Raw genomic sequence first — 24548 nt, forward strand, 5'->3', positions numbered from 1 at the left:
CTGCGCCTGACCATCAAACACCAACACAACGTTCTTGAAAAACAGATATTATGTTGCAGCTAGGGTTGCCAAGTCAACAATGAGGAGATTCCTGTCTGTTAAGGGTTATATAGAACGAACAAATATTTTTTTCCAGATACAGCTTTCCTACTTAACAGTTTTGCTATGACAGGAGAAGCTGTATTTGGGCAAATTCCCCTTTTCAAATATTTCACTCATGCAGCATAATCCCATGCAAGTTTTTCAGACTCGCTCAGTTCAATTCATAAACTGTGTATACACGTAGCCTTTCACACATACAGGGCTTGTTTCTTCACAGTGTGCTTTTGTACGTAACGGTTTGCAATTGTACACAATAACTTCCTCTAAGGCAGCAGCTAATATCTGTGTGGCTATGCACACCGGTGGGCATGTTTTCCAACTAGTGCACGCTGGTGTTCTCTAGACCCCTCTCCTCAATTAGTATGAGGAGAACTAATTGAGGAGAGAACTCCACTGAGTTCAGGTACTTTTTGCCCTTTCGAAAGAGAGAGGTGGAAACTGGTGTGCTGATACACTGGTATTCAGAAGTATACAGAGGTGAGTAAGTCACTGTACTGTTTCCTGTTTTACTTATTTTGTTCATTGACAAGTTAAACATGGTGAGGGGGTAGCACAGCCCTGCAATGTCAGTAGGTCTGCCCCAGTAGGAGGTGACCTGACAAAGCACTCTCTCTGTACACACGTCTGCAGCAAGCGCTTGAGAAGTGCATGCTAGGCACAAAGCAGATTACAACGGTTTCAGCAAAATGTGCTTTGGATTGGCAAATACTGCAGGATGGGGATGGCATTGGGATGATGTCATGCATACAGCACTCCAAAAAGGCACCTGTATCTAGCACTGGCTGCACGTTATCACACAGTGTGTACACACACTCATAGATAAAGGAGCTATCCTGGCAACTGTTCTTGCTACAAGGAAGAAACATTTACTAAAACAAAAGCAGGACCAAAAAAAAAAGTCCACCATAATATTTGTACTGTGAAAAGTTATAGGATTCCAGTAGGAAGCTAGGGACATGCACAAATTGGAAATGAAGCTTCCTTGAAAAGGGAGGAGTGCAGAGAGAAGAAACTGCATGGTGCATCTGCAGCAGCACAAATCAACACCTTCCAGCAGTTTTATTAAAGTGCTAACCAAGTCAGTAGGAGCTATGGCTTTTTAAAAGTTACTGAAAAGTACAAAAGTACTTTCACCCTATGCTTTTGGGTACTTTGACGAAACTGTTTTTAGAAGTTGTTTCTTTGGCCATGGATGGATCAAGCTGTTAAATGGAGGGACACTGAGTGATACAGATTTGAACAGCTCTGCTCATGTTATAAACTGCAAAACGTATCTGCTTAGTACATAATCCGGTTGCTTTGTCAGAATTATGAGAACATCAGCGTTAAATAATGTTTAGTCCACAGTTGCAAATAAAGTTAGGAAAACACACTGTAAATGATATTTTAAACCTCAAAAACAAAAAAATGGTATAAATTGGGGCTCTAAAGACCAGATTTTTAAACAGGTTCTTGTCCACAGTACTAGGACTCCACGTGTGCAGATGCACACACCAAGCTATGGTATCCCCATTTCCTGCTTCTTAGCAACGTATGCACAGAGCTGTCATGCCCATTGGTATAGTGGAGCAGGAACACAGGGGAGCAAAGCTCTGATACTTCTCTGCATAGAAAGAGCAGTGGTGTAATAAGCCAGGACTTCATTTGCCAGAGTTGTAAGGGGTTTTTTGGGGGGGGGATGGAGGACAGAATGGAAAGGCTCACCCAGTAACTAGCTCAAGTTCACTCAGTGAGTTTGATGTGTGAATGGAGATGTGAACCTAGGTCTCTCCAGCCCAAATCCAACACGCAAACCAGTACACACACACACCTGTTGCCAGATCACTATTCTATGACTGCCATAGCTGATCATAATAAAATGGGTTTTATACTATGTACTATATACTGTTGCTCTTTGGTGGGGTGGACGTGTATCAACAAGCTGCTGCATTTTTGCATTTTCCTCAGGGAGCGTAGCTGTGGGAACCATCATGAGAAGCTCCTGCACTTCAAAATGTACTGCTACTTGTTATGCCATGGCCTTCAAAATAGAAATAATGGAAGCATCAGAGTAAGGACATGATGTAAGTGAGTGGAAGCACACCACTTTCTTGCTTAGGAACCAAATCTTCTGGAGCCTGTACCCCACTCCTTTGCTACTGGGCATTCTGCAGTGTCTTGGCATCGAGGAGTTTTCCATAGGAGGGTGGTTCTGGTCCAAAGAGGGCTCCTGTGCAGCTCAGAAGGCTTACTACCCAGCTTGATCAACAGGACTACTATCTCTAAAATAATGGAAGTTATCTTATTGAAATTCTAGCTGTTATTAAGTCAGCAGAATGAAGTATTATTATTTTTTCATAAACAAGTTACTGTGGTCACTGACAGGAATTGTGCTCAGTGAGTGAATGTCTTGCCAGCCAGTCATTAAATATTATTAATTGTGCTTCCAAAGATAGTATCCTTGAGAAATGTAGTCATTTCAGTTTCTCAGAGTTTGCTCCTCAGTTTTCATACTGAGTATCTTCATATCTACCACAATGGGAAGGCGAAACTAAACAAATTCTCAAATGGATGAAGAAGTAGGTTAAGGTGGTAGGGGCACTTTGATAACATGCATATTTGGTTTGAAATAGTAAGTCCCATTGAAGTGGTTCCTATGGAGCAACATCTTGACGTGTAGTACCGGGGTGTAAGCAAGGGGAGAGAGGTGGGGGGCCCTCAACCAATCCAACCGGAAGGCCAGCTTATGAGGAAAGTAGTTTGCAGAAGGCTAATGCCACAGCGAGGCCTTTGGAGTCAACAAATCATGGTTCTGCAAGTTACTCTTGGGCAACCTAAACCAGAAAACCGCGCGGACTGTGTGCGAGGCCAATCAGGTGAGAGATGCATTACTTGGGCAGAAAAGAGCTACCCTTAATCCGACAATAATGAATGGGACATAGAATCTAGGGAGCCTATTAGAGCCGAAGTCTTGGCTACACAATGCATCTCTTTCCGCTTCGTTTGCTGCCGCATTGCTTCTGGCACCGATCGGTGAGCGACAAGCAGAGCCTAGAGGATACTTTGTTCGGTTCCGCTAACGGCTGACACCCCAGCCCTGCTCCACTCGGATCTCACTCATTAAGCTTAATGAAGCAAGCGCAGCGCTCGGCTCCGCGACTCCTGCCGAGCAACACCTCCGAAGGTGGAGAGGCGCTCAGGTTCGCGCGCCCCTCCCCGCCCCACCTTGGCCCTCCTTACAGGACCCTTGTGGGGTTTCGCGGGGCGGAGACCTTTGATCTGCCCTGATCTGAAATAATGTAAGAGGCACAGGAGTCTCCGCAGCCCCGATTTACTGGAACCATGTTCAGGAGGGTACCCGACGCAGGCAGACTTGGGAGCAGGCTCCTTTAGAAACAGTGGAACTGACTGCTAAACACACCCAGCAAAGAAAGAAATCGTGGTGTCCCACAGAGGTGCGCATTGCGCAGAGGAGATTTGCTCCCCACAGTTATTCCTGTGCAACATCTCTCTCGCTCGCTCTCTCCATCCATCCGATCCATGCATCCCATTTTTCCGGCGTCTCCTCCTTCAGTGACTTCAAGTCAGGCTCACTAGCAAAGGGGCTTCTAGAACTGAGCGGCACAATATCAATCAGTAGAGTTAGAACGAAAGTCCGCGTCGCTCTCCTTTGCAGGAGTACATTGTTTTTGCGCCGCACGTTTCTTAGCAGCTCCCTAGACATGGGACTGGTTCCAAGTTCACCAAAAGTTGAAGCATAGGTGGGAGAGAGCGGAGTGGAGGGTTTTGTTCGGGCTCCTAAACAAGCTCAAAACAAACTTAAAAGGTGCTTCGCTCTTCTCGCCTCGGCCCCTGGCCCGCTCCACCATCGCTTCAAAGCAAAGGGCAAGAGCTACCGGTCCCAAGGCAAAGGGTAGCAGTTGGGGGTTGTTTTGATTTTTAAACGCCTGCTGGACGGGCCACAAAGCTAAGCCCGGATAGAATGGAAAGGGACGGTTTTGTTTAAAATCAACACAGTGTGGATGGCCTTGAGCGAGTTACATTTTCAACCTCGGTTCCCCCCGTCGGCAGGGAAAGGAGAGGGGAAAGAAAAAGCTTATTAACTACCAACATCTCCTGTAGTGATGTTATTTCAGGTACTGCATCCCGCATCCGACTTTGAAAAAAATGAGAATATTATTTTGCTGTGAAACCCCGCAGTTTGGTCTTTTTTCTCACAGTTGGTATCCATCTCTGGTAAGAGGCCGTTTGCGCTGATTAAACTTTACATCCCCAGAATTCCGGGATGCAGCCTATCTCAGGGACGCCTTGACATTTTGAAGTGGCTCCTATTTGGTCCTGCCATTCTGCGGTGGTGGAAAGGAACACACCCGGGTAACTCCCTTCCTCCTTTCTGTCAGAGAGATGGACTTTTGCCACAGACCAGAATGGAGAAAAACTAAGGAGCTCATCCTTTCCTTCGGCTTACTAATTAACAAATGAACGAGCTCCTTCATTTTCCATATCACTGACAGACCAGGCACCCAGCACAGTTAAACTGAGTAATACTTCTGTGTCCAGCCAGATTGGTCCCATAAACTTCAGTGGACCCTAAACTGAACTTGCTTCCAAGGTCCTAGTAAACTGGACTGTGAGAAAAGTGTCGAGTTCCTTTCTAGATCTGAATGCAGCTTTATCAGAGGACAAGACACAAGGCCTTGGATGAAACAAGAATAAACCCAGTTGTTCTAGGCTTAGCACCAAATACAAGTAATTAATGCTCTATAATCTATACACCCATTTTGTGTCAGAAACCATTTTTTTAAACTGAAGAGGCTGGCTGGTTAATTGGGATATGAAAGCTTGGGCTACCGTAAATTTATTCAGCTTTAAGGTGCAACAAGATTATTTTTTTGCTTTCGCTGCATTATATCATCAAGACTAAATCCACTTTAAATGGTAGTCACTGTTAACAAATATGGGCCTAGAGTCACAAAATCCTTTCAATGAGAATTGAATAGGCTCATTGGAAGGAAAGGTGGGATAGAAATCTATGAATTTAATTTTTAAAAAACTGCAACAGGAGTGGAGTAATTTAAAATAACAAAAATAGATACAGTGTTTGTTTCATTTATCTACCACCCTTCATCATGAGATCTCAGGGCAGTTCATAGAATAAAATACTTGTTTACGAGATGGCAGGACTAGAATCAAGGGTGGAAACCGCAAGGGAATAGATTTTGGCCAAACATTAGGAGACACTTTCTAACTGCAAAAGGCTGTTCCATAGTGGATGAGACTGCCTCCGGCTCTTCTTCCCTGGAGGTGCTTAAAGCAAATGCTGGAGGGCAGTCTGTCAGGGATTCTGGTAAGGAAAGGCATTGCAGATCCTGCATTAATCCAGGGGCTTGGGCTAGGTGCTATCCAATGTACCTTCCAATAACATTGCCACATCACATATATTTTTAATAACAAACAAATATGAGCATCTAAGAGCAACACGGTTTTCTGTCCTTGCATTTTAATATTTAGGGCTCTATTTTGTCAACTTTAATTCTCTGAAAGGAGAATTAGAGACATGCTAAAGTTAGATGTTCCTCATGTTATTGGAGGCCTAAATGTGAGAGTTTTGTATAAATAAAGTCTGGTGGGGTGAAGAAGGAAGGAGGAGGTATAGGACAGCAATTCAACTTTGGAGGCGTTTGCACCAACAATAAAGCTGTTTTGCCAATATATGGGAGGTGAACTGTACACAAGAGAACTGGAAGATGAAAAGACCAGCACTAAAGGCTTCGCACCTGTTGTATGGGGTCCTCAGGAGCAAAGCCTGGCTGCCCGTGCAACTGTCCGTCGGGGTGTGGCAGCCATAAACAGGAGGAGGCACCGAATATTGCTGGTCACCTGCAGACAAACCATAGAGAAGTTACTACCCCACAGCAGGGCTGATTTCCATGCTCAGAAGGGTTAATGTCACATCCTATAAGCTAGAGGAAGGGCTTTTTCTCATGCTCAGGGGTCAAGGGGGGCAGGGAGCACCTGAGTCTCCAATAATTTGGAACCGATAATTATTTCCATTTTCAGTAGCTATTTCATCATTGAGTAGAACAGAGCTAATGCCTATAGTTATTTCTAAGCTGTGTAGCCGTTGACAAAAATCTTGTGGAAAACAGGCAAACACTTTGTTTTTGCAAGTGTTACATTGGATCCCCAGTTCTGTGAGAGCTATCGGATGATAAAACCTTAAAATCTCCCTTCAACCATAAACCTGCAAAGTGCTTTTTTCTGAGCCTCCCATTTGTCACATGGAAGAAAGACCATAGGAAGCTTCCCTATACCAATTCAGATGATTTATTCATCTAGTTCTGTATTGCCTATAACACTGCATTGACTGGCAGTGTTCTCCAAGATTTCAGACAAGAACCTTTCCCACCTCTACCTACAGAAGCGAGCCAGAAATTAAATTTGGGACTTTTTGTATACAGCACGATTACTCTGGTGCAGGGGTCAGCAAACTTTTTCAGCAGGGGGCCTGGCCACTGTCCCTCAGACCTTGTGGGGGGCCAGACTATATTTTTTGGGGGGAATGAATGAATTCCTATGCCCCACAAATAACCCAGAGATGCATTTTAAATAAAAGGACACATTCTACTCATGTAAAAATTAGAAGGCAATTGGGCCGGATCCGGCCCCCGGGCCTTAGTTTACCTACCCACGCTCTGGTGTATGCAGTAATACTGGGCAACTTTATATGGCTGTCCTGAAGATGACTTTATTAGGAATTGCTCTCAGGTAATTGTGTACAGGATTGTAGCATTAAGACTTCCAACATTTGAAACACCTTTTGTAAATGCTAAGAGCATCATCCAAACAAAGGGCACTATCAAGCTTGAAATCCCAAGATAGTTTCAATGGGATCTGCTTGATTTTGACTGCTTTATGCCCTGAATATTTAGTCAATAATATCACAATAATGTCCAGCCGGTAATATAATTCAGTCACACAAACCAGAAGTGTCCACTTAGGCATGAGAGGGCTTAGATTTTTGTCCATAAACGTGTGTGTGTGTAAAAGCTGCACTTTCAATGAAACCTACTACTTATAGTGCACAAGCATGTTTATTCAGAAGTAATCCTTACTGTATTCAATGCAGGTTATTCGACTCTTAAACTGGAATAAATCCCACTGAACTCACTGAGACACTTAGGAGCAGTCAGGCCTAGGTTTGCACTATTGAAGTCATATGAGCTTCAGGAAATCTACACTTGTCTAGGCTATGATTAATGTACTTTTATGTGCACAGGACCACATTTGTGTTCCGTTATCAATGGTATAATCTCTGAGAAGGTATTTTGAACAGCGGCGAAGCTTTTATGGGTACACATAAGGGCAGACCACCGCCATCCTGATCATGATTATCAGTACCACTAACCTGTTCGCTACTTATTTGTCTCAAAACTACTTCCATTTGGTTCCTAGAACCCTAAGTAGTTACCTAGAGACGTCTGCTGGACGATGGGATCCTCGTGCTTGAAGGAATGGTTTGTAAACTGCGCTGCGTGGTGAGAGGGGGTGTGGCCATAACTTGGAGTTCCATCAAACGCCACCGTGCCGTAACCTGCCAAGAGAACAACATTGTCAAGAACCAGGAGTTGAATCGCCTGCCCTTGAACTCCTCATGAAGCGGCTTCCTGCAAGAATGTCCCCACCCCGGGCAGGCAGGCGTCGAAAACCTGCAGCCCCCGCTGGTGGCTCCTTCCTTCGGGAAGAGAGAGCCTGCTCAATGAACCCAGATAAACCCACGGCGTGACCAAAATAGTTCTCCCTGTGTTTATGACTGTGGTGAGAGTCCATTCTAAATCTGGTCTTTGGGGCTGTTTGCGTCACTTTCTCCGTCATTCTTTAATTCCTGAATTAGCATCCGAGCTCGGCCTAGTGGAAGGTAACTCTTTCTTTCCATAAACATCAGCACACTGGCTGCTGGTGGCCAAGAACTGCTGAGGGGAATCATTGGGTGTTAAGAGATCCATTAACATCCGAGGCGCACGTCTAATTACTTTCCCCACGATGTGCCTCAATTCTCTTTTTGTAAAATGACGGCAGTGCCGCTTCTCTCTGTCTCTCTGGGAGCAAGGAGGACTGAGTAGGAGGCTCTCAGGCACGTGCTGCGGGAGCTGTGGGCAGGGGGGAGAATCTTACAGTTCTAAGCACTTTTTTTTTTAACGTTGATCTCAATGTGACTTGCTGCCAAGTCATAACGAGATCATAAGTTTGTTTACTTGGAAATGACTTGTGTTTGGGAATCTAGGTGCCAAGTAGGCTGTTGGGATGGCGAGGCTCAAAGGTTGTTGTCAAGACTAGTCAAGCCTGGGATCGATGCTTCGGTGGGAAATTAGGAGTCAGGCGTTTTGGCTACGCCTGGAAAGGGCAGGCCGGTCGCTTCTCGCAGTGAGCGATGCTTTCATTAATTCTTCCTCATATTTAAGAGAAAGTCCCCCGTCTGTTGAGCAAACTAGTCTGCCGTTTCACATGTAAAAGGTACCCTTTAATCTCGTTCTCTCTTAACTTCTCACTTATTTTATAAGATTAGCTTTCTGAAGAGCCTGCAATAAAAATGGCAGGCCGTTAAATGAAAAATAGCCTCCTACTTTAAGCGAAAATTGCTCGCTCAAATAATAATAAACAGCCTATTTAAAAAAAACCGGAGTGAATTCAGATGGAAACGGATCGCCTCTAGTGACCTCAGGGTGACACCGAATCGTAAATCAGGCGTTTGGACACCAACTTTCATTAATTACTTGGAGCCAGTTAAACAACTTCAGCTAAAAAGTAATTACAAAGTAATATTATCTTTGAGGCTTCTCGGCTCATCAGCATTTACCCCAAGACCAAAGAATGTTTAGTGTAGCCCTTATGAGATCTACCCTTGGTTTCCCAACCACACGTTATGTTGACTTAGAAATATATTTTAAACTCTACGCTTGCAAAGTTCTTAGGTATACTTAAAGACTAGCGTCTTCTCAACCCCCCCGCCCCGCCCTCTTTCAAGACCACCGTTTATTTCGAGAACACCAAACTGGCGGCAGGGGGGCAGGCAAGATTGTGCAACGCACGCAGAGAGAGCAAGCACCGCTGCACACTTTTCTGTGACATGAGCTTTCCTAGGGCAACAGCCTACTTCGCTAGATGCATCTGGAGGACTCCCGATGGAGTGACCGTTGTTTCAATAAGCAGTAGATCGGGGGTGACCATGATGGATGTTAGACAGAATGTGACAGAACTCGGGAGAGAAGGGCGAAAGGGAAATTCTTCCAGATCCCTCAGTGACAACCCAAATAAAAGCAGAAACACATAATACAAAGAAGGTTCTGGTAGAAGACAATTTAGACCTCTATTACTAAACACATATCTGTGTACTGAGAACAAACATCCTTAGCATGTTTACTCAGAAGTACTATTGATTTCCTAAACGTGATCCCTGGTAAACATGCCCACGCTTCAACCATCCTTGACAGTGAAAACCCATTGAAATTCATTGGATGAAATCTGGAAGCCACCCGCGTTGGTTTATTCTGCCTGTGAACCGTTCTACGTACCGATTGGAACGGAACTTATGTTAATATTTACAAATTTAGGTAATCGGAGTACCGGGCCCTTTTGCTTTAGTGTAAATAAGACCCGGAACGTGAAGGCATTTGCTTAAGAAGTAAATCTCACGGCTTTTAACGGAACTTGGCTCTAGAAAAAATGATTGGATCGTAGAATTAAGCTCTTGTTCTAAAGTGCAGTTGTGCTGGCCTCCTGGATGCCAATGGCGCTGATCCAGAAGAAAATTATCTACGCGGATTGCAACTTTTTTGCTTTAGGGTCTCAGCATAAAGTAGATTGGAGTACCTGCTTCAAGTATAAAACGTTTGCAGTGGCTCCTATTCTTGCAAACTTTTACAGTGAGGTAGATTTTACAGTGAAATAGCTAGATTTGAATCGACTCGTTTCCACTGAAGTCAGCAGGACTAAAAGCCGGTCCCGATCCTGAACTTATTTCTGCTGAAATGAGTCTAAAGGCCGCCTAGTTGGAAGCAAGTTTCTTTGTAGCACGCTATTTCCTCCGCAACCGTTTTCTCGAAAGCAGGAGCCATTGTGCTCAATGGGGCTTACTCTCAAGCAAGTGCGCATAGCGTTGCAGCTCCAGTATATCCTAGATCTGAATGTAAACGGGCTTAAATCACAGTGTTTACAGTGATATGGAATGGGCTGCATTCTTATCTTGTCCTCTCTGGAAAACGCGCTTTCCTGAAGCGCTTTTGGTAACTGCCCTTCCCCACCCCTATCCCTGCCACAGGGGTGCAAAAATGTTTGGGCCTGAAGGGCGAGGCAGAGAGTTCCCTCCACAAGAAGCGAAGGAAGGTACCCAGCACTGTTTTCCCCTTGCCACTTGGCCAGCGGTGGAGCAGGGAGCGGGAAGCGCCTCTCCAAGGCTGCTGCGTGCGCCTGGCGCGTTCTGTTGCGCGCAGCCTTCCTTTTTTTCCCCCGGCGCACGGACGGCGTTGACAGCCGGTGCCCAACCCTTGCACTTCCCTGCTGCAGCTGTCCCGGGCTTCTTTATCTCTGCTCATAACCCACAAAGCAAAGGTTTGCCTCCTCCCTTTCTCCCTCCTCTTTCCTTTTCAACTTTCCCCGAAGCATTGACACTTCAGATCTGTTCGTTACTCTTGGCCCAGCGTGCAACTTTATTGGGTGACCTTCACAATTCGACTCGGAGCAGAATGATGTTTTGGCCACATTTCCCGGTGTTGCCTGACCCACAGCTTCAGGAATGCGATAAGAGGGCTGAGTTCTGAACCAGCCCTCTGATAGCGAAGGCTCTTTAATTAGGACTTTATCGGAGGCCGGGCTGATTAAAATGTGCTGAAAATAATTGAGATCTGGACATCTGGCGGAGAAGGCAAATCTTCTGAAGGGATACAATTGTTGGAGGAGCCCAGCTGCATGGAAGAATAGAAGCGACGGGGAGGGGGACGCGGACGGGGCAAGAGATTCAAAGCAGGAAGGTTCCCCCCCCCCAAGCCTTGGCAAAACCGTCAAGGTAATATCTTTCCCACGGCGGAAAACTCGTCTGAAACCTAAACTTCAACCTTGACTGATTCAAAACAAGAACATTATATTCGTGCCCAAAACATAGTTTGCCAGCTTCTCCAAATTCTTCCCAGCCACCCAATGAAACCTTGGTGTCCTGCCATAGTGCTCTCCCCTGCCCTCTCTTGCGTTCGCCTGTTTCAGCTAGAAAGACGCTGGTGGTTTGTTTTTATTGTGGATTATCGTTAAATTTCTTCTCTACAATTTTTTAAAAAATCATACTCTTCCTCACTGTTGGTCTTGTGGTGCAGTAATTAAACCAAACCAGCATATTGTTATCAGCAGCTTTCTCACTTTCGAGTATATAAAGATCGGGGATCTAAGTTTGAATCTAAGGTATCTGGACGAACCTGTCACTCATCAGCACCAGGACTCACGTTGCCAGGAAACCCATATTTATCAATGCGCCCTTTTGAAAATCAAAAGTATGGATATTTGTTTTCTTCATATCAAAACAGCAGTTATAAGAACTCGAATTCTTATTTTACAAGCATAACTGCCCTACCAAAGTAAATTATTTTCTTTCGCTATTCTGATTTAATATAATATATAGCCTCTGGCTTCTGACAGAATTACCGTGTCTCGGACGTAGGGCGTATGGACAAAATGCACGCCTCCAAAAGCGATTTCTCATCACTAAACAAGGCGAGGAGAACTAATGCAATTGTGGAACTTCTATTTAGCACTTTTCAACAACACTAATCTAATTTATTAAAAACAGAATATAAAAGTTGCTGATGATTAATGTGTCCACGGGAAAGCATGGATTTAGGATAAATTGTGCTAATTTCCCCTGCATTCTTTTAATGTTAACAATTACATTTATCCTGCTGTCATTCGAACTCTTTTCCTATATCTATACACTTCAGCTAATCTAGAAAGATTCTTTTTCAACAACTAACAATAACCGACAACAAATATATTTCTGGTCTCACACACAAAAAGGTGTAAGAAGGGATGTGAATTTTAATCGACACATGATAAAGCGATATAATGCAAAACAATTCTAACTGCAATGAGAGAATTCCAAGGCAATGTTCTTCCAAAAAAAATTACTGTATGTATTATATATGCATATATGTTCACAGGTATGTATGTGCATGCATACATACAGGGAGAAAGATACATGAAAAACATGCAATTGGATCAACATAGCAACAGGTTCTAATCACTTATATCTGAGTTTGCTTATTTCCTTCTCCTTCCCAATCAATTTTCCTTTTGTGTTGTGTATTTTCAAATTGCAAGTCTTTGTCTGGGAGCCTTTTATGAATGAGGAGTGGAATAAAAACAATATTTAAATGAAAATAAATGAAAATCAACTGGTGGCGAACAGGTTGGCAGTTCACATCAAAAGAAATTGAATTGCACTTCTGTTCCATTCTGACAGTTCTCATTAATTTAACTACCCTCCCCCATGATACACAGAAACCCACACATTATATAGGAATTATCATCATCATGTGGAATTCGCTAAGGAGTCAGAAATTGTCAGACCCAATAACCAAACATCAGCATTCCAGTAGAGCAGGGTCCATAAAAAATTACTACTGACCCAGATGCAAGAACTTGATTGGGGGGAGGGAGAGAGGTTAACTGCTATTTAGAAAAGGAGTGGCTTCCCAAAATAATGAAAGAGATTCCCTCCCTAACCTAACATTTTGCAGAACAAAGCTCTAGGTCTTAAAACCCGCCAACAAGGTAACACTTCCTTAAAAAGGATTTTTAAAAGTTTCCTCTCTCCTCACTTTATCCATGGAAGCCTTACAAATTTTAGTCATGCTGATTTGGTAACTTCCTTAAAATAATGATAAACTGAGTGGTTTCGTGCAAAAGTAAAACTTGGCGAACTGTATGAACTGCGTGAACTACTGTGAACTGTTAATTCGATTAAATGAATTCTTACTGGAAATTAATCATACTTTGGGCTGCTCTGCATTGTTCCAGAACCGCGTTTTCAAGGGACAATTGCAAAGTAAGCGAAAGGAGGTCCTTCGCTTTTCTCCAAGATGCCTTCCCTCCAAGACGCTGTTGAGAGCCTCAGTCGGTGTAGTATTGCAACAGATCAAGTTACAGAAGCAAACACGACTAATTATGGAATTCACAACAAATAACTCTCTGGAATTCACCAATAATTATATAGTACTTCCACTTCATGCATCTGCTAAAGTAAGCTATTGCCTAGGAAAACTAGTCAACTAGTCAACTCAACTCAACTCAGGTCGCAATAAACTGTTCAGGTGACAAACAATCCACCTGGAGGTTCCACGCCTTTCTCTTTTACATATAGGAATCTAGATGAAAACAAGAACAATTTAGCATTTTAGTTGAATAATTGCTTCAAGCTGCTTCCAGTTTTACAGTCACCTGTTTTCCTGTTCCTAAATAGAAGAGCAGCCAGAATAAGAATATGACTCGATTCAAGACAAATTTCCTTGAGTCAATGAGATTCTACATATTCTTATTTGGACGTGTCTTCTACCGAAATCAATAGAATTTATATGTCCAGGTCAATTTATTTGTTTAGCGTGCAGCAGAGGTTCCGAGCTTAACTGTTCTTATAAACCCCCAAGTCTAAAGAGATAATAGTGCAGTCCTACGCACGTCTTCTCAAAAGTAAACCCCGCTGGGTATCCTGCTACTTACTCCCAGAAAAGTGCGTTTAGGATCGCAGTTTGAGTCCTATGGATTTCAACAGAACTTACTACCACACGCTTATTGCTGAGAATTGGGGGGGGTACTGTTTAGTACACCGTTCCCCTGAGAACTTACACCTTTTAGACGACAGCTTTAATATATTCCTCTACAGCTTTCCTGTTTGGCAGGGGGTTGGACTCGATGGCCCTTGTGGTCTCTTCCAACTCTATGATTCTATGATTCTACAGCTATTGTGTAAAAATTGTTATTCAGCCAAGCTCTGCGCGGGGGAAAAACCCACGCGTTTCAACACAAGGCTACTCCTTTGCAGGTTTAGCTTCTCAATATGAGCAGGTCAGCCAATTGCCTAATGTCACCTTTCTCCTACCCCCAGCCCTTTAAAAAAACATTGCAGGGGGAAAACCATTGTATGATAATTCCCAGCATCTCCAGTGCTTATAGACTGGCAAAAGAATCCTGCATGCAAGCTGCACAAGGTTGTTTATGGAATTTAGTTCCAGTCAAATCAATCTTAAAATTCCTGTTGGCAAGTGTCATTCCCGCGGTTTGGTTTCTGTAACATTAACCAAACATTTCGCAGGGTAATCAAGAGCGCCATTATGTACTTTGCCAGGATATCTCCAAGTAGCACTACAACCTGTTAGCTAAAAAAGGAACGAAGTGGGCGTGTGTTCAGAGCACGGATTTTAGAATTTTACTAACACCAGGCACCACTGGAGTGAGAATAAGTAAACGAACGCTAACTGACAGGAAAACTGATATCCCAAAGAACTGTTAAAGATAATTTACACACACACACACGGAAATTTTTTTTGCACATGGGGTAAGGCAAAAACAGCGAGTCTTCTCATAAACTCATTTAGGCTGCAATCTTATGTACAACTACATTCCTTAAGTGCAGTTATTAGAAGTAAGTCCTGTTGAACTCAGCATCGCTACTAGGGTGGAGAAGTTTGTTTTCCTGAAACACCACTGAACTCTTTGAAGGCCGCCAGGAAAAAAGTCTGCGGAGTTTATGCTCATCCGGTACTTGAACAGCCGGAAAGGCTAACACTAAAAATGGCAGCTACCACAAAATCAGTGCTAAGTGTTCCACTGACTGTACAGTAGTGAATCTGTATCGCAGCACCCAAAGAAGCAGCGCCCGATAACTTCCACCCCCTTCCTTCCAGCTTCATGTGGGGCGTCAAATGTCATAACTGTTACACATGGCGAATACTTCAGGACCACAATTGATTAGAAGGTCCGACGCTTTGAATGGCAGTTTTGAAGCCGCAAACCCTCAAACCGCTAAATCGCGTAGTAATTTCTCTGCATGTGTCGGGGAGCGGGGACGACTATAATTCGCAACGCAACCTGGATAGGCGACAATGGGGAATGCCTTTAATTGTGTCCTATCAGATGATTTTTTTTTAAAGTTAGAATTATCGTTTTAAATTACATGGGGTGAGTGCCACTGGCATCTAATCCACTCCAACACCCAGCTCGGAAGTATTCACCTGCCGCCTGCTTAATCTGGTACCTATTGCTTTCCCCGCAGTCTGAAATGGGAAATTCCAGAGCAGCCGAACCTCACATTTCTAGCAACCCGATTTTTATCTTCCTTCAAAAGCAACTCCCGTTCGGTTCCACATAGACGCGGCTGTCGTTTTGACTGAGAAGGGGTATATTGGCAATGCAGTCAAACCAACAATGCACATCCCTACAATGGTTAAGATTGCTGGCGTACTCTCGGCCAAGTACGGCTGCAATCTTATGCACACTCCCTCGGGAGGAAGGCTGCAGCGTGACTTGCCCCTTGAACTCGGCGGTACTTGCTTTCGCGTGGACTCGCATTGCAGCACGTGTGCGTCGGAACACACGTGTGAACGGAACACCAGTGTGAACATTCCCCCTGAAATATCTAGATATTTCTACACAGGCCGCCGTATATACCAACTCTTTATGTAACAACTGGGTTGTAACAGCCCGTGGCTAAAGGCGGAGGGTGGGGATAGCGCAACAGACCGGTGATTAGGTCTGCCCGCCTGCGAGCCTGGTTCTGATTCGGGTTCCCACGTTTGGCACCGCCGGCTTGTGGTCCAGCGATGGCACCGTCCGACGGGAGCATCTTCCAGCCCTTGCTGTCAATCACGGCGAGGGAGGCGAGCGAGAACCCCCGGGGCGCGCATACGCGGCGTGTCCAATGGACGCGGCGGCCTTACCTTGGTTGCGGATGGCTTGCTGGCTCTCCAGGCAGTTGGGCAGGTAAGGGCCGCTGGGAAACATCCTGGCCTGGCTGGCGGGCGCTTGGCTGGGCGGCGGCGGCGGCGGCGGAGCGAAAGGACCGTAGCGGCAGGCTCCGGCGGTGCCGGTGAACTGGCCGGAGAAGTGCACCGTGAAGGCGCTCAGGCACTGCTCCTCGTGAGCCTCGGTGGCGCTCCAGCTGGGCTCCTGCTTGATGAAGGCCGAGTGCGGCGCCAGCGAGCCGTACGACGCTCCGGGCGGGAAGTCCAGCACAGGCGCCCACTGCGCCGCGCCGCTCACCGGCATGGGGCAGTTGCCGTTGCCCGGCAGGGAGGGCACGGCCGGAGGCAGCAGCGCGTTCAGGTCGCGCACGTCGGAGCCCATGGCGTCGCCGCAAACTTTCCGCCTGGGCGCCGGGAACCACTCGCTGCCGCTACTGCCGCCGCCGCCTCCTCCTCCGGCGCCCGCGCTGCACTTGCTCCAAGCGCTCTGGCCCCTGCCCGGGTCCGGCTGAAGGCACCAGGCGGCCGAGCCCAGCCCTTTCGGCGACGCGGGGTCCGGGTTGGGCACGCAACTCCCCGGCTCCAGCCCTGCGGGAGCGGGCAAAAGCGACAACGCGAGGTTGGTCTCCAGGGTCGCCTTCGGGTCCGGCGGACAGCGAAGTTGAGGAGACACAGAGAGACAGAGAGAGAGAGCGCGCGGGTGTGAGGGAAAAGAAAGGCGAGCGAGGCAAAAAAAAAAAAAAAAAGCCGACTGCGGGACTGGCGGGAAGCGGCTGAGGGGAAGACTTGGCTTGCTGAACTGGCTGCGCGGGAGGAGGGAGGCGCGAACTGACTGACTGAGGAGCCGCCTTGAACTTCTTCCCTCAGCGGCGGCTTTGCCCTGAAGTCCCCAAAGCTCAGCTAATTGAGAGGGGGGAGCCGCGCGAGGCGGCAGCGGCAGCGTAGGAGGAGGAGTCAGTGGCAGCAGCAGCAGCAGCGCGCGGGCGCTCCCTTCACACTTCGCTCGGCGCCTCAGCCGCCTTCGCGCGCCTCAGAAGCACTCGCAGCCCCGGGGGCAGGAGCGGACAGGGCAGACCCCTCTCGCTGCGGCTCTCCCGCCATTGCGCGGGCGGAGGGGCGGAACACCGAGCCCTCCCGCATCCCGCGGAGCCCTGAATTCAGCCACCCGACCTAAACACAGCCGGGTTTCTTTCCCGGGCAAGCTGGAGGCTGCTGAGGCGAAATGCTCGGAGGCTGGCTTGGCTCCATAAGCGGCTTAGTTTGCGAAGGGAACTTTGACAAGGCTCAGGGAGAGAAAAGGCGCTTGGAAGCGGAAAATGCCCAATCCAGCGCCCGGCCTTTTCAAGGAAATGCCCCTCCCTGGATGAAACCCTGGGAGCCAGGCTATCCCCACGTGCCCACATAACACCTGTTCTCAATACTCGTCCCGCAGAGGTAAAAAAACAAAAACCGATCTTGTAGTATGGCAGTCCTTACACTTTGGAACTCCCTGCCCCTTGACATCTGTCAGGAACTTTCGGAGAGCTGCTTAAAACGTTTTAAAACATGGAGAAGTTATGTGTGTTTAGCTTATTGCTAGTTTTTGAATGTTTTGATACCGGCTTTTAACTGTGTCTATAAATAAGGTTCTCTTGGGGTGGGTTGTAAACCGCTTGGAGGTTTTATTACAGTCAAGCGATGCACAAAATTTTTTAAATAATTAAGACGGACCAGGAGTTTTAAAGCACGCCCCGCCCGCAATAATCCTAAACAGGAGGTCCTGGGAATTGTAGCTCTGTGTGAATTGTAGCTCTACAGTTCCCAGGTTTCTTTGGAGGTCCTTTAAATGCATGCTGTGTAGCAGCCTATGCCTTCGGAGTATGTCCGTCCATCATCTAGAAGCACACAAGGATTTAAGAAGTTCTTAAATTAAAGACATCCGATTGGGGTCGCAGATTCCCCTAACGCCGCACAAATATACTCCATCCTCCTCTTCTTCATCTCATATTCATTAGGTTGGCCGGCTGCCATCCAAGAGTGCTTCTTCCTGAATTTCACTGGAGGTCGAATCCTGCTTTAGGGCTCCCCTGCCATGTGCTTTTATGGAAGCCGGTCTAGCTCACGATGGCCTTAAGGCGCTGGTGAAGCTCATCTTGCAGCTCTACCTCTGAGCTGCGAAACAGGAAGCCTCCGATTCGAATCTCACCTCAGCCAGGAGGTCTCCCTCCCTCAGCATACGTGGGTGTCCATCACCTTCCGAGCCAGTTTGACGAATTACAACCCGTTTCTAAGAACGATCAAGGGCACTGAACACTATATAAATGCTAGTAGATGCACAGATGTCAAGAAGGTGACATCGGCTGAAAAGAGGGAAAGGGGGACTCTGGCGATGTTCTAACAGGAACAGTAGAACGAAAGGGAGAGCGACTTTTAAAGTAAATCACCGCTTCCTTCGCACTTCGTGGTTGTGTTAATATGCATCCAAACAGTAAAACAATGAGGGCGGATTCTCACTTCAACAGGGTTTGAAGCAGTTTTTGGCATCGGTGGTCTGTCCCGGGAGACAAAGGAGTGCGCCTCCGGGGATGAAGTCAAACCGCTGGAGAATCACAGCGCCTGCTGTGGTTGCAGAGACCAGTAACTCATAATTGCTGCCTCCCGTGTTGCTTTTGTCTAGTTAGGAGCACTGAAGTGACCTTCCTGGGGTGCAAGGAGGTCCTGGGCTGCCCAGAATACAAGACTTCTTGGCCTCGCTGATGTGGCCCAAAGGAAAGCAGAGCAAAGTTTGGCACCAGTTTGGCTGCAAGAGTTGCCGGAAGAAGACGCCATCCAGCCGTCCCAGGGACTCATGATCCTGGATGCTGCAGACCTAAGGCCCAAATCATAGTGAAATTGCTCCACCAAACAGCTGAGCTGAACAAAAGGGAATGGGGGCACCATTTCCACGCCTCTGCCATCATTTCTTCCCAGACCTTATTGCTGAATTGCCCTACAGAATACCTTCCCTACTAAATCCGGCTCTTCTTCCGCCTCTAAGGGTATGCACGAATAAGGCTGCCATCCCAAGCACGCCTTACTCGGAAGCAAGTCCTTTGAAACCAGTGGGACTGACTTCTGAGTACAAATAATGAGGCTGCCTAAGAGAGCCGCATTTGAGGAAGGTTTCTTCTTCTAATCCCGTGAACTGAGGAAGAGCTTGAAATTCACAGCATCAGCTGAGGCGGATCTGCCCTCTGTTGCTGGATCCCTGCGGTTACTTGAAGAAAAGTCATTTTTCACAAGTACCTCCCACCCTCAGTTCATTTTGCCCCTTCTGATTTTATTTTTATATCTGGTGTCGTCACTGGTCGTCTGTATTGACCTATCAAGGATCTCCCCGCTCTCTTGCTTCCAGGATCGACTCGACACACTTTTGCCACTTGAGCCGAAGGGGTGGTGACCCTCCCGCTTTCCACATAAGTCATATGTGCCTGAACCAGCAGGTGGATCCCACCGCCACACTAACAATACGACGGCGCAGCAGGTTCGCTTATGGGGAAGCAGGGCAGGCTGCCTCTACCCTCTCATTGATGCTCCAGGCATTCTAGCATCTGCTGCCTGAAGCACTGCCTCCCTCTGCCTAATGATAGGGACCCGGTTCGCTACGGAGACCCTCATTTGAATCCAGGCCTTCTCAGACCATGCCTTCCTCAGTCCACTACGTCGTGCAGCAGGCTCCTTTCTGAAATACAGGACTCATACCCTCGATCGAATTCGAATGAGGAAAAGGAGGATGTTGTGGACAGAGTATATATTATTTACGGAGAGTAGTTGTGTTACTTCGGCAGTAGAAACCACAGAAGAGTCTTAGGGGCACCACAAAGACTTGATCCTTTTTTCATTGTGGCATAAGCTGTTGTTGATTAGAGTCAGCTACGTTAGATCGTGTAGCAACTGTATGTTATTGCTTCTACGACACTTTCAGTGTACAGAGTGCTTGAAGTGCACCTAATACCTTAATGCAGCGAAAAGGATTTTCCTGGAGATTTTAAGGTCGGTCCAAAACCAACCCTCCGGATAGAGTGGACTTCTAAAGGCATCTCTTTAGTGGACTCTTCCCGACTAAATAAACAGCCCCTTTGGTTCTCTTTCACTGCCCCTTCACTGCAAGTGATTAGAGGAAGGCTGTAAAATGGCAGACACTTCGTCCTAAGAACATTTTGTCCCCCATTAGGGGGTTTGATCCGGAGCGACTCTGAAGAGGAGCTGCAATAAAAGAAACTGTGATTAGAGGGTGTTAGAGGCTGTTTGGCCCAGTAGCGGTCGCTCAACCCAACCTACTTCACAGGGTTTGTTGTAAGAGAAACGGCGAGTGATTTACTAAAAGCAAATATAATAAACAATACAGTTTAGTGGAAAGTGGAGTTCTGTGTGTCATCTACTTTATCTATTTAAATGCCCGCCAACCAGCAAGCAGCTTAAGAGAAGGACCGCATTTGATTTCAAAAACATGAAAGTACTGTGTTCATGGAGTATGATAAAACTCATCTCCAAATAAATCTCCACGTAGTTAATATTCAGATTTTATTTAGCATCCAAGCCCAAGCTTGTGCATTTGTCTACACGCCAACTAACCTATATAACCTATAGAGGTGGTGACTTTCTCTCCAAGCAACTAATTCCCGCAGAGACGGGGGGGGGCAGGGGCAAGCAACACCCCCCCCAAAAAAAATCTCACCTCCCACTTGCCCTCCCATATCTGAACTCCTGTCATTCATATATGCTGCTATTTTTCTTTGTCGCCCACTTAGAAACACACTTTGCCCCTTCTGTGCCCACCCTGATATTTTTTTCCCCTGGTCCCGCCACTGAACTCCCGATCCTTTAAGGGGGGGGGCGTTACTTAGCAGCCACTTACTTGTTTTAGTGGAACTTTATTACGAGTGAAAATAGGAGCAGACGCTGACGCTAAAAACATCGACTCGGAAGTAAACCGCACTGAGACCAGTTGCGCTTTCGCCGAGAGAATCTCAGCCTCAAGATGGCAGCCTGAGCCGTTTTTGACATCTGGCTCTGATGACAGCTCCTAACAGATGAAATTTAATGCAATAAACTTACCGGTGTATATTACAGGAAAGGAAGCAAAACGTTGCAAATCACTCTTCTGGTGTCACGTGCAGTTTTTCAGCAGGTATTAAACAACCTAGTTAACATAACCCTCTCTAGGGGACAGGGTTACTTGGGACCTGAAAAGGGCAGCATCTAGAATTTCAGACTCAGCTTATGAGACTTTCTTAACATTCAAAACTAGTGCAGCAATCTATACCTTTTTAAAGGATCTTGTCAAGTTTGGATATGCATAGTTACTTGCATATATATACACACACACACATAATGCCCAAGTTTGTTTTGTTTGCTGATTTCTTTATTCATTGGACTATATAGTGCCCGGAAAGTACAGTATTGCCAAATATCTTCATTTTAAAAATAGCACCCATATATTTCTCAATTAAAAGCAAGTGCCGAATCAAACCAAGTCAGCAAAAATGTTTTGTTTCCTGATCGTGTCTCTGTGTGCGTGTGTTTAACTTCAGCATGGGACATGGTTTGTAAAGGACCTTTACTTCTCCTTTACAGAGAGAGAGTGTGTGTTTTGGACACATAATTCCAGAATTCAACTTTGAATGACTTCGGTAAATTTATACCTTTTCCGTCTTAGAGTGAACTCAATTGCAGAGTGACAAATTACCTTTGCCTTCGGAGAGTGGTAAATGGTACGGAGTCCAAAAACGCCCAAGCCTCCTTCTGCTCCTACACAAGCAGTAACAGGTAGGTGCCTATTTAACCGCTCGCTTTCGCTTTCTGGGTTTCCCCTTGTTTCTGCCATTTCATTCCGATCTGCCGAAATATAGCATGTAAAACTGCAGTGGTTTAAATTGCAATGCTTGAGAAGTGCGATCCGTTCTGATAACTGGAAAGTTCCTTTTAAACACGGACACCGTCATCTTTTCCTTACCAAACCGCTTCGTCTCAAAGAAATCCAGGTAGCATTTTTCTCAGCACGGAATGAAAGATACTGAGTCAGAGCTTATCTTTTTTGAGTACAGGCGGAGAGGCATCGCCGTTTTTAAACCACTTAATGGTTGTTGTTGTTTTTAAAATCTCCCCACCCTAAACTATTGCGAAATCTTTAGCAATTCCCATTTGCTCTTCCCTCTAAACTGGTAAAGGTTCTTTTTAAGTACCGTAGAACGAACCGAGATAATATAATCTGTCAACGACCCGTATCCCAGGTTCGCCATCCGCACTAATGAACGACCCCTGCGGCCCTAGATGGACCAGAGCTCTTTGCGAGGGCCATTGTTGTCTTAACCCTGTGTTAGCTTTTTTTTTTTTTTTTGGTCCGGATTATAAATTGGTCGACCTTTTCTAGGTTAGCTTTTGTCTATTTACATAGTACAGTTCAGAGTTGTTATTGGCTTTCAAAGGAGAATAACCCGCCCTAAGACCTCTGGAAGGAGTGGGGAAGAATGAACTACACAGCCACTGGTGTTTAATCTGATTTCCGTCTAACTGAACGAAATACATTCAGATCAGTGTGGTTTGGCTGGAGCTCAACGTGGGTCATGCTGACTGATAAATCCCCCCAAAAACATGAAGTGGCAGGGTCGAATTTCCGCCCCCTCCCGGCTAGGTTCTCCTTAAATTTTCCACTACCCCTTTGAAATGGATGGAACTGGCTTCCAGTGGCACTTGTTGCTTACGTCGAGGAGAGGTTCAGAATTTCAGGAATTGAGACCATAGCAGGGCTGGATGAAAGCCCATTGGCCGGTCAGTTTCCCCAGCGGATCCCGTGTAAGATAGTCCCATCTCATGTTTTGCTTCTAGATCCTCATTCGCAGCATTTAAAAATAACCCCAATAACAGATACACCAGGTTGATTGGATTTCTCCTTTGAGCTTGAAGGCCAAGAGAAAGATATGACAAGTGCTCGGTTCTCTAAACAACAATAGCAACAATGAGTGGCCAATGACGCGTCCCCCTCCAGTGGGGAAAAAAGATTTCTAGATGTTGGGAATCTTTACTTCGCTATTGCTCTGGCATTCAGTCACACGACTCGATTAACTAGTGGTTTAACCCCACCACTTTGGGGAAGAGCAGACAGACACGCGGGCTGTCGCAGGAGCAGCATTCCAAACCCACGTCCGTGGAAAGCGCCCAAGGAAAGTGGGAACGAAAGTGTGGTTCCGGCACTCTCACTTTCCCGCTTGCACACACAGCCTCCTCCCCCACTCAGCTTCGGAAGCGATTTGATCTCGTTTAGGATGGGCGGAGGATGTATGATGCAGGATTCGGACTGCAATCTTCCTTCGTCATGTCTATTCGGGAGCAAAGCCCACTGAAACCAAGGGGGGCTTACTCCCTCGTAAAGGAGATTCGAAGGAATGCGGCCTGAATCGTCAAAATAAATGCGCTCAGGGACCGCAGCCTTCAAAGAAGTGGAGCGGGGGGTGGGGGAGAGAGATCGAGATCCAAGCGCATTTCTGCCCTTTTTCTTCGCTGGTGAGTCTCAGCAGAGAAGCAGAGGGGAAATATTTTTCTTCTCACTCACTCAAGGGTTTGATTATTTAAAGTGCCAACTCCGGGAAAAACAAAGCTGTGAACCATCTCCAGGCAGGAGCCGCGGAGGGTGAAGGGAGCAGCGAGAGCTGCGAGGAGACAGAGAATCAATCACCGGCCGCCAGTCCCCCATTCCCAGGAGCGAACCTGTCACCCAGCGCGCCAGGACGCAGGAGCTGCAGCTCAGAAAGCGCCGTCCCGGGCGGCAGCGCTGTGCACAGCAGCCTTCTTGTTCTCCCAAACTGGGCGCATGGATAGACCACCTTTCCTGCAAGCAGCTCAAGGCGGTATACACTGTTTTCCCTCTCTCCCCTTTTTTATCTTCACAACAGCCTTGCGGGGTAGGTTAAGCTGAGAGGGCAGTCACTGGGGCAGGCAGAGGTTTCTGGGAGAGCAGCACAGAGTTCTTCTGAACTGGGGCCGGGTGCGTGTGTGCCTGAACCATTTTGCATTGTGAATCGGCTGAAGCTCCGCTGTTCCCAATATCCGGAGCTCAAACTTGTCCCTTTCCCGGTCGAGGGTTCGAGAAGAAAGCTTCAATAGCCGAATGGAGAAGAGAGGGGCTGTTCTGGCTTCTGACCCCTTCCACGCCAGTCCTTCTCCCCACCCCGGAAAAAAAATCTGAAAGAGACCTGCTGGGATCGTCCATTGGACCTTTGGGCCAAGAAAGTGTGCAAAGTGTGCAGGCTTTCCGGTTTCACAGAAGCCTGCGTCGCGCGCGGCAGCCTAGAGGGCGGCAACCCTACAAACACAAGAAGCTGGGAAAGTTAACGTAATTTGTGTAACTGGAGATGATTGCGACTATTTTGAGTTCTTCAGCTGCGGGGGGGGGGGGGGGAGCGGCACGAGAGACGCGACAATAAGTCTTGGTCGCCTGCAACGGGTGTGAAG

The 24548-nt window shown here is 46.6% G+C and overlaps 1 protein-coding gene across 3 annotated transcripts in view; it reads right to left on the reverse strand.

The window, feature by feature from the left end:
- Window positions 1–17002, reverse strand: part of WT1 (WT1 transcription factor) — a 50676-nt gene extending 33674 nt beyond the window's left edge. The window contains exons 1-3 of one of the 3 annotated variants that reach the window (XM_053390215.1): window positions 16056–17002; window positions 7553–7675; window positions 5859–5961 (exon numbers count right to left, since the gene is read on the reverse strand). In XM_053390215.1, coding sequence (XP_053246190.1) covers window positions 5859–5961; window positions 7553–7675; window positions 16056–16461 — 632 coding nt within the window. In that variant the 5' untranslated portion in view covers window positions 16462–17002. The remainder of the gene's footprint in view (window positions 1–5858; window positions 5962–7552; window positions 7676–16055) is intronic. The other 2 variants (XM_053390225.1, XM_053390232.1) reach the window with 2 other exon arrangements.
- Between the last annotated feature and the right edge of the window lie 7546 nt (window positions 17003–24548).

Source organism: Podarcis raffonei, chromosome 1, assembly GCF_027172205.1.
Source record: "Podarcis raffonei isolate rPodRaf1 chromosome 1, rPodRaf1.pri, whole genome shotgun sequence".
Lineage (NCBI taxonomy): Eukaryota > Metazoa > Chordata > Lepidosauria > Squamata > Lacertidae > Podarcis > Podarcis raffonei.